The sequence below is a fragment of the Chroicocephalus ridibundus genome, chromosome 9 (assembly GCF_963924245.1).
Source record: "Chroicocephalus ridibundus chromosome 9, bChrRid1.1, whole genome shotgun sequence".
NCBI classification, from domain to species: Eukaryota; Metazoa; Chordata; class Aves; order Charadriiformes; family Laridae; genus Chroicocephalus; species Chroicocephalus ridibundus.
This window is the reverse complement of record NC_086292.1, coordinates 36,956,145-36,966,536: the sequence shown is the minus strand read 5'-3', so window position 1 is coordinate 36,966,536 and position 10,392 is coordinate 36,956,145. Positions and strand designations below refer to the sequence as shown.

General features: G+C 44.1%; 1 protein-coding gene across 1 annotated transcript in view; it reads left to right on the top strand.

Moving 5' to 3' along the window:
- The first annotated feature begins 1,044 nt into the window (after window positions 1–1,044).
- TNFAIP8L3 (TNF alpha induced protein 8 like 3) overlaps window positions 1,045–10,392 on the top strand; it is a 49,364-nt gene continuing 40,016 nt past the window's right edge. Inside the window, exon 1 of the mRNA XM_063347063.1 lies at window positions 1,045–1,295. Coding sequence (XP_063203133.1) covers window positions 1,067–1,295 — 229 coding nt within the window. The 5' untranslated portion in view covers window positions 1,045–1,066. The remainder of the gene's footprint in view (window positions 1,296–10,392) is intronic.

Here is a 10,392-nt window from a genome sequence, read left to right as displayed (position 1 = left end):
AACTTCATACACGCAGCTTCAAAGCAGCGTCCAGGCGCTGCTTTCTCCAGCAATGTGAGGTTCCGCATGGTTTGGGAAGGAAGAGAGTTACAGAGCAAAGAAAGAGATACCTGGTCTACAGCTACAGGCATAAACGCCTGGCTGGAGATTGCAGTCATCTGCAGGTAAGAGTTCAAGGCACCAGCTCGCTCCTAGGAGGTGCCACATCTATGGATCAGACAGACCTATGAGGCCTAGTCTATGATGACATTTTGTTCCCAGTTAGAAAAGTATTCTTGCTACTACTTTCCTGGGACTTTTCTGTGCTAGAATTAGTGATCTTTGGCCTGTAACAGCAAGAAAAAAAGGGAAAGGAGCAAAAGCAAAGGGAAAGATCTACCTAACCTCACCCGAGCTGAACAAGCGGCCTCAATCGCTGAATTAAGGTCTGGGTCAGGACTGTAGCAGCCAGCAGGACACAGGCAAAGTCTGCAGAGTTCAAGCTATAAAGTTTTCAGGCTCAAGAGTTCAAAAGAGTCTTCTGACACAGCCTTCATTTACCAAGTGTTGCTCTGTCTCCCTGAGCCTGCAAACAACGTGCAAACCAGGCAGGGGCAAAACTCCCTCCTTCGATATTCTTCTGGGCATGAATAGCTGATAAGAGCTGACACGTCCCCGTTAGCCCCCACGGTTCGAATTACTAATTTTTTAGGAAAATTATCATTAAGGGGAGAGAGCTAGTGAAAAGAAACGCGAAGATAACGCCCACAAGAGGGAAAAGACAAAGTAACAGCAACGGCAGCCAGTGTGACAATGACTGTCTGTCATTTAGGTCCTTTTCGTCCTCTGAAGTTCTGCCTCAGGAGCGGCCTGGAGCCCCCGGGGGAGCGAGGAGGCCGCGGCCGCCCGGCCCTCACCGCACCAGGGCCGGGCAGTCCCGAGGACCCGCGGCCCCGGCGGGGAGAAGCAGGCGGCCGCCAGACCAACTTGTGTAACAGGCTCGGGAAGAGCCCGCTCCTCCGCCGCGCCCCCGCTCCCTCCGCCCCTCGCCCGGAGCCCGCCCGTCTCCGCTCCTCCTTTGCAGCCAATGGCACTAAGCGAGGTGGCTGCATGTGGTGGCGCCGACCCAGCGCCCGGGCTGGGAGGAGAGGAGGAGGCAGCAGGCTCTGCTCGCCGCTCGCTCCAGGCTCCCGCTCCCCGGCTCCGGGCACTCCTCCCGCCCCTCGCTGCCCCTCGCTCCCTCTCCCCCGCCCGTACCTGCAGCATGGACTCGGACTCCGGGGAGCTCAGCGAAGGCGAGCCGGTCTCACCCGCAGGTAAGGGGCGGGGGGTGAGGGTGGGGGGGCCGCTGTCTGAGACACCGGCGCCGCCGAGCCCCGCAAGCGATGGGGCTGGGGGGCTGTTGCGGGGAGGAAGGGATCTCCCTCCCCCTCGCTGCCTCCGAGGCGGCTCCAGGGCAGGGCTGAGGAGAGGGAGGGAGAGAGAGAGACCGCCGCCGTCCCGCGCCTGCCCTGAGGCAACTGCGGCCCCGCGGGGTGCCCGCGCCGAGCCCTGAGGTTAACGGCGGTCCCGCCGAGCCCTGAGGTAACGGCGGCGCCGCGGGAGGGCAGGCACCGGCGGATGCGGGAAGCCTCCCCTCGCCCCTCCGGCGGTGCCAGCGGTAACCGGCCGCTCTGGCGGCTGCTGGGGCAGAGGCACCCCGCGGAAGCGGGAGGGGTGCGGGCCGGCCCCGGGCTGCGCTCGATCTGCCCCGAGGAGGGGAGAGAGCCGCCCCGAAGAGTCGCGCTCAATCACGACATGACAGCCGGTTGATTTAGCAGTGTTGGCGTGAGGCGGATGCATTGTGCTTTATATCCAGACGCTGCAAAGTTTTTTTGGGTTGGGTCGGGGTGATTTTGCTATCGCTCCAGGACCACAGCGGTTCGTCCCCCCCTCAGAGGCCGGCAAGCAGAGCCCTCGGGCCACTGGGCTTTTGTTTTCAAGTCTTAACTTGTCACCAAAAAAACCATAAAAATGCTGCTGTCTCACTGCTGCGGCCCACATAGTTTTCAGATGAGACAGAAGGAAAAAAAAAAAAATAAAAAGTCTCGTGCCACTTCCAAATCTCCATGTTCCTGTGTCCTACACAAGACAAGCCATTGCTGTAATCAAAGGCTGACCTGCACAAAGAGTAAGTGGGGATGATAAACCTGTGTGAAATCCAGCATATATAGAGGTAGGTTTGCGCCAACAGCACAGCACGCGTCCCAGCGCTGCTCCGCTGAGAGCTGCCATCAGCTCAAGGCCACCCCCTTTCCCCCTGCACATCTCTGGGTCTCTAACTCTTCTTCCGTCACCGGCGTGTCAGCCTGCCATCAGCAGGGCAGGCTTCAGTGGTATCACACACATGGCTGGCACACCACAGGCGCTGGGTGCAGAAGGGACCTGTTCGACCTGCAGCTTCCCGTGGTGGAAGCCACGGGCACCTTCTCTGAAGCCATTTAACTGGCATCAGACACGAGTAAGCGCCATTGGAATGATGTCTGAAATTGTCATAGAGATCATAATAAACCCAAATAGAAAGTTACAAAAGATCTTTGAGAAAAGTCTTTTCACCATGATCTGTCTAGTTTAGACATCTTTATCCCAGCTAGACCCCACCCTTCCCCCACTGCCCTCCAAAAAGAAAGGTTTCAACACCAAACAATATTTTAACTAGAACAGGAAAAAAAAGTGCCAGATATTTTGTGAAATATTTTAGCTGCTTTGTTAATACAGCAGTGATGAAAAATGTTAGGAGCTCATAAGATCAATAGGCGTCATCTTGTCTAGTCTCCCAGCAGAACAGGATTTTATAGCATAGTCTTAAATCCAATTCAGTTTTAAATATTAGGGGTATTTACTCTTGATACTTGCTGTGTATTTTCTTGCTTGATATCTAGAGAATGAAATAAGACTAGCAACAGGTCATACAGCTCCTTAGATTCATAAAGCTCCCTTAGGCTGAACTTACTAACAGAGACCACCAACAGCTATACTTTTTCATCCAAATATTTAAAGCAGTGCATGAAGCCCAAGTTACAAACATTACATTTATAGACAAATTAACGTAATATAGCTCCTGCCAACAACTTACTTGCGTTCTGAATAGGATTTTCTTTTAAATAAATTAAAAGTATCTATGCTTTGAGATTGCCATAAGTGCTTTTTATGTTATCACTTGCTAGCTGCCAAGAGTTGATGTTCATCATTCTCCTCTCCTCTTTTCTATTCCTTCTTTGTACTATCTGAGAGAAGAAAAATCTGGTATTTCGACCATACATAGCAGATGCCTATGCAGTAGAATAAAATTGGAACAGAGTGAAAACTTGGTGGTTTTGTCTTAACCAGTTGTGATCATCTTTTCTGCTCTAAAGAATTGCTTGCTGTTTGTATCTCCCACCCTCTTCTGAAAATTACATTTTTGCTAGATTTTGTTTGGTCTTTTTTCTGTACTCTGCCATATGTACAGTGCAGTATCTCTTTGTATGTGGGTGTTCCATAGTCATGCTGTCAGTCACTGTTGCAGGCACAGAAGCTGAGGGGTTATAGTGTGGATTTCAGCCACCACCTTGTTCAGGGTGATCCCAGTGACCAGGGCCATTCTCCCTGCAGTTTATAGGGCACGCAGAGCGCCTCACGGGATGTATTTGGGATAAAGTCCTAGTAACGGCCTGATTTTGTCCATTGATTGTAGAAAAGCTTGGATTTTTATATTGAAAGTGACACCAACGTGAGTGTTTAGCTTACTCTCTTCATTACCAGTCTTCACACTTCTAAGTTTGTAAAGCAATGAGTTCTGCTTGCACAGTTAGAGTTCCTTGTAGCCAATGCCCACTTAGGTTGTCTGATTTTTCAAGCCCAGCTTGATACCGTTTATCAGTAGGGCTCCATGATGCTAATGCAATACAGGTCTTTGAAAACATATCCCATTTAAGAGTTCGCACTACTCATGCAATACTTACTCAGCCTTTTGCTCTGTCCCAGTGGGGCAGCACCCCTGCCATTCCTGGGATTCACACGAGTGTGCACAGGAGAGGAGGCTACCTTGTACGCCCCCACCATCTGCCACGCATGCTTGGCTTCCAAGAGCCAGCTGGAGTCTTACTCCGAGATCCCAACAGCCTCATTTGCTTTAATAGCCCACTTAAAGCTCAGTCTCCAAGGAGGAAGAAATATTTTTTTTCCTGTATTTATTCTGAACATGTTGTCACAATAGCATTTTCATATTTCTTTGGTGCAAACAAAAAGCTCCTTATACGCAAGTAGTGTAAGATGTTAGCTGTGCTTTAAAAGAAACCAACCAAACAAGAAGTACCACACCTCTGCACGCAAGAGCATCCAGCTCCATGACCTTGGCTACCACCAGTCTCCTCACACCCATTCATTACTGCTTCACATTTGAGTTGTCTATATAGTAAAAGAGTGTTCTGGGTTGGTATTTTGTTTCCCCAAAAAAGTTACTCCTGAGACAGACCCCTATTAAGACCATTAAACAGCTCTTCATAATTCTGAAAAAATATATAATATAATGCAAGAGAAAAAAGTTACATGCCTATTAGCATTCCCCTCAGTGAAATTTCTTGAGTTTTACTGTACACGTGACTAGTCACATTTCTTTTCTTGTCCTACAGATAAGCTTTTGAGAACTGAACAGGTAATCTTAAAATAGAACATGGTTCTCATTTTTTAATGTCCACCTATTGAGAGGTTGTTTTTTTTTTTAAAAAAAAAATTCCTCAGTAAGGCAATGGATTACTTTTTCCCAGCTCTTTCATAGGCAGCACACCACATGAAAGTACGTGCTGTCTTTCAGAGTAATATTTCACAAAAACCCGGGTCACCTCCAACAGCAGTGATTTTGCAGTGGATTTGGAGATTCTGCATGTAAGAGAAAGAAAGTGCCAGACCTTCATTTGGTGTGCCTTGTCCTAGGTTCCCTGGCTGAAACAGCAGGAATTTGGCCATATAGCTTTTATGCAATATTGATTTAAGCCTTTCTACAACCTACTAAGTCAGAACATAGATTTCCATGTTATTTTGATGGAACTATTATTATGTTACACTACTAACATATGATAACTAGAGGCTACATTGCCTGTATAGTCTTTGAAACACTACATATTATTTTTTATGAAGTTTAAGATATCCTGGAGAGTAAACTGTTGCTGGTCCCTTCTCTGGCTTTCCTCCTGATGAAGACAAAAGACATCTGGCCTAGGAAAGGCAGAAGCTTGCACTACACATAGAGCTCTTAAGTGTTTTTTTTATTTTTTTGAAACATCAACACTGCGGAGCCTATGACTTTGTATGATGCCAGGAAGAAGAAAATGAAGACAACCTTATCACCAGGCTTGCATCCATAAAAGTAGTGGGAGGCTTATTATTGTGTTCAATAGGGCCAAGATCTTTCCCTGCAACTGCTGGCACAAAAATATTAATGAATTTAAAATTATTGGATAAGTTGTCTGAACTCTATTCTGGACAATAAATATATACTTAGTAAAAACATGTTTAAATGTTATTTACTGTTGTAAAACAGCCCTGGCAGACGTGAATAATTTTTCTGGAGCTGTAATATTATTTAATTTGCAATGCTTAGCAAATAGTTTTTTCTGCAAGTTATTTATCATGCTACGTGAACTGCCTGTACTTTTGTGATATTAATCTTTTATGCCTATTACATATTTTAATCACCGTTTTACAGAATTAAATGCCATTCAAGAGCTAATATATTCCTGTAAATATAAAGTAAATTAGAAAGTCTAGCGTAAGGTATTTAGCGCTTCATTATTTGAGGCATCAGTAACATGCTTATGTGATATAAAGTGCAAGTAGGCATTTTATAACTCTTTTTGCAGTATCACAATGGTCATTTGAACAATGTTTATCACAACAAAAGGTATACTTTGCCATAGGGAATACTCGGGTGTTTGAACAAAGAGGGTTTTGATTTAACAGAGCCTTGTTTTGATTCTACATAAAAAGGTCTAAGTCAGATAGGCAATAATATTTACTGGACTTTAGACAAGCCAGCTGAAGGGGTAGATAACATCATGTTCTAAGTATGGAAGCTGGAAAAAAAAAAGCGCAACAAAACAACAACCAAGGAAAAAAAAATATTTTGAGTGGTCTGTAACAAAGTGCTTTCTAACACAGGTCTAATAAAGGGCTCTCCCTTCCCTTCTGCTGGAAAACAAAGGAAAAAACAAAAGCTAGTTGAAAAAAGATGGACAGATGACAGACATGAACTAGCATGTCATGCAAACCCATGCTCTAAACTCTCTTACAGGGATTTTTTTGATCACACTGCAAGTGGAGGCAAGCACGTGTCCAAGTTTCTCTGCCAAGACGGAGTGGGCAAGAGACACTTCAGGATGAGCAGGCAGCAACTGCCTGTAAGAGCAGCAGCTAGGGCAGGCATGTGAGCCAAGAGCCTGGTTGGGCGATTTTTTTTTTTGATCTCTTTACTGTTCCCTCTAGGAAACACCTGGGCTGCTGATTTACACACAGACCCCTCTTCAGCACAGTTACTGTCAGATTGTGAGCCTTGTCCAACTGAAAAAGAAGTAAAAACTTTGAAGGGCAAAAAATATCTAATCATACTGTGACAATAATAAAGATTGTAAATAATCCTTTTGTCAAGTTGACTAGACAACTTGGATAAGCAGAATAGACAGTTTAGTTGAACAGGTCAACTTGTTCAGGCTTCTGTTCTTTTTAAACTCAAGTGGAAACAAGAGCTTCGTGAAGCACTGGATTAAAGCCCAAGCTCACCCGCTTGTGCGATAGCAACATCTGTGGATGAGGCAGCTGAGCAACAATAGCTGATAGTGTATGATGTAACAACTCTTCTCAGTAGCTTTGATAGTTTCTTACTACTTTTGAAAGGATGACATATGAAAACATGTAGCCTCAGAAGGACTTGCCACAGGTGAAGCAGAATCTGACTCTCCTAGCAGGCACATGAAGTATGTTGTGTTAAGTTATCTTAGTGCATACATATTTTATATTCTTGACCAGAACTACTCACTTTCAGGATGGGGTACACTAGTGCCACCCAGACACACAAATAGCAGGCAGAGGCCAGCCACAATTTTGCCAGGTCAGAGACAGACCATTTCTCAGACAAGGAAGTTGATTTTACACTTACTTATGCGAATGGTAGTTGTAAGGGGCTCTCTGTAGCTCCAAACTGAGATGTTCCCACCTGAAATTATGATGCTGCTAGCAGTCAGTGAACAGAAAGCCTCTGCTTTTTCTAATACGTGGATATGGAAAAGTCTTGGTGCAGGAATTTATGATGCCAGATGAAGTTCATAGATAGGAACATGAAGCAATATCCTGCCATACACCATTCCTGTCTGCTTGCCAAAGGCCTGGGATGAGGGTGGGTTCCATTTGATGTGATATTTTGACAATAGTGGATGACAAGGCAATGAGTGCATCTCCTTAAAAACCTCACACTTCCTGTTTGAAGAAATAAATCTTTTAGCCTTTCTGCTCATCTACACCAAAGGCTAAACCATGGTAGGAATGGTAGGTCACCCTATTTTGTTGTTAACAGGAGAACAAAGCTATGAACACCAGGTAAAAAGGAAAACTTTAGGCAAGATAGATGAGAAAGGTTCTTCCAGAACTACTCTGACCTGCCTGGGGAGCCTTCTGTATTTACATTTTACCCACAACATCAGATTTGGGGTGACAGGCCCTCTCAGGTCCCATGAAAGTATGAGACCCTGTACCTTTCTAAGAACACTGACTATCTTTTCTCGTAAACAAAGCAGGACCCAGCTTTGGGCCTGAGCAGTGGTACACTATCCTCTAAACTGTTTATCTATTAATATACTTTCTGGCACTGTTTCAGCCCATGCCAGATAGCCTCCCACAAGATGTCCTGGCATGAGACAGAGGATAACAGTGGCCGGTATGAATTAAACAACGTGGAGTGTGGGAAAGAATTCAGCTTGCATCCAGATGGCAATAAGATGCATGTATTACAGGTTCTGTCCCAGGTATTTTGTGGTTTGGGGTTTTTTTGGGGGGGTTTCTTTGTTTGTTTTTTTTTTTTTAAAAAAAAAAAAACACAACACAACAGACATAGCCCCTGTGGCCAGAGCAGGGTGCGGAGATTCTTCACTATTACTGTGACTTCTAGTGCGCTGCTAACAGCCATCCGGGCTGTTGGACTGCTTGCAGACCTCTCTCATGGCAGTTGTCTCAGGCCAAGACCAGGGTTTGGAGCCTTGCCCAATTAAAAGTGTGTTATTTGCTGTTTGTCTGCAGAAATCTCTCTGCCAGTTCGATTATGGAAGGGCATCTTACAGGCTGACAAGACTACCCTACTCATAGGAAGCTGAGACTAACTTGTTGCAATAATTATGACTTTATACCTAAGACCCAAACTTCTTGAGAAGCCGAGATTGAGCTCAGATGCTGGCTGGTAGCCAGTGATTTTTCTGCTTTTTAAGGCAGCTGTCTTTAATGGAAAAGGCTGAGAAAGAGCAAAAGTCACTTTGCTGTCCTTTCCAGTGGTCACAAATCCCTCCTTGGTACAGATTCTGTTTTAAGTCAAGTTTTATCAGTTGGTTCTGTCTAGCCTTCCTACAGAGGAACAGTGTGACCAGTCCCTCTGTACAGATACAGGTTTTGTCTAACATCTCTTGGTGTAACAACAGACAATAGAGCAGGAAGGTTATTTCCATCTATGATACGAAACAAGCACTTCACCATAAAAGACATTCCCTTTGGTCTTCTTAATATGAAAGATAATCTTATGAAATACAAATAGTAAAATTAGCAGAATACCTCACAACCACCAATGAGCATCTCATTTCTGGCATTAACTTTGTTTAACCAAGTAGCTGGTTATAGGAAAAACTAAAGTTTTCTCTCTTTGAAGAAATGTATTAACACTATTATTGTGTTACTGTTTCCTTTCCAAGTACTTTACTTTTAGAGCAAATAATTTACATGGTCAAATCACTGACAGACACAGATCAAACAAATACAAGTTTCTTTGACTTTTCAAAGTGAGGTTTTTGAGTTATTTGTGTTTGGTTTTGTTGTTTTGTGGTTTTTTTTTTTTAATTAAGATAACCATCCTTCAGGTGATTTTTCCAACAAAACCTCTGGACCATGTAGTGTTATGCCAGGTGAATGTCTGTGGGTTTTGTTTACTCGCATTTAATTTTAGCTTTGTGTATTTGTACATCATTTCCCCTTCACTCCCAGAAGTCAGGGAGGTTAAGAGTACCAAGAGTGACCTTCATGTTCATTTCAAAGCAAGTTGTAGTTGGTGCCTCAATATTTTGATACTCGTTACTATTTTGATACATTATTTCATTAGTGATCTCTACTGTTAGGAGAAACATTTAGTAGTAGATGCAAAAATAATCAGTACAGTCATTATGATGCACAGCTACTGGATTTCTCAGAAAATGATAAAGAATCAGTGAGGAAAAATGTTGACTTGAATTACAGATTTAGGAATGGGATAAAAAGTTCAAGCCCAAGTACATGTAAAGACTGCTTCCAGAAACTTCGCAGAGTGCCAGTATACCTCATTCTTACCAACTTGGACTAACTGGTGCCTTTTAAACATACCAGGCTAACTAAAAGAGGAAGTTTTTGTCCAGTGATTAAAACTCATCTGTATCAGAAACCAGCTTCTCTCATATAAATCTCACCTGACCTCAGCTATGAGGTCTCTCTGGCTTCTCTGGCTTCTGTCTTACCTGTGCTTGTTTTTAAGAGTCTATTTCCATATCAATTCTTAAAGGCTGGTATCAGATATCATACTGCATAAGAAGGAATGACATAACACTTTGTATCCTTGGGGCAGATATGGCCGAGATTTCACTCTTGCCTGCACCGCTGCCCCCCAAAAAACCCCAAAACAACCAAAAAAACCACACAAAAGAACACCACCACAAAAAAAACCAGACCAGTATACTCATCCAGAACAGTCACCACTGGCATTTCTCCACAAAGCACTTCCCCTTACAGAAATCATACAGAATTGACGGAAAGCCAAGAACAAATCATTTTAAGGACGATGAATACCAGTGTTCTCCACAATTCCATGATTTAACTTTAAAATTTGGATTAAATCAGATGCCTGAGGGCTTCGAGCAGTCCCAGTACTCTGTTGTTAGTCAGCTGGTATCTGTTTATCCTCCAGACCACGAGGTCTCTTGTAGTTTTGAGGCGGACTTCCAAACTGTGAACTAGGGTTCTTTTTAACCAGTTGTTACCATTCACTTCAACAAGTTCAAGAGAAAGTTGGGCTACGTGTTTAAGAGCATAGCTATGAAGAATCAAAACACACAGCCACTTTCAATGTTATGTTGCTACATGCAACAGCTTGTGCTGGTAAATATGGATGTTTTGACT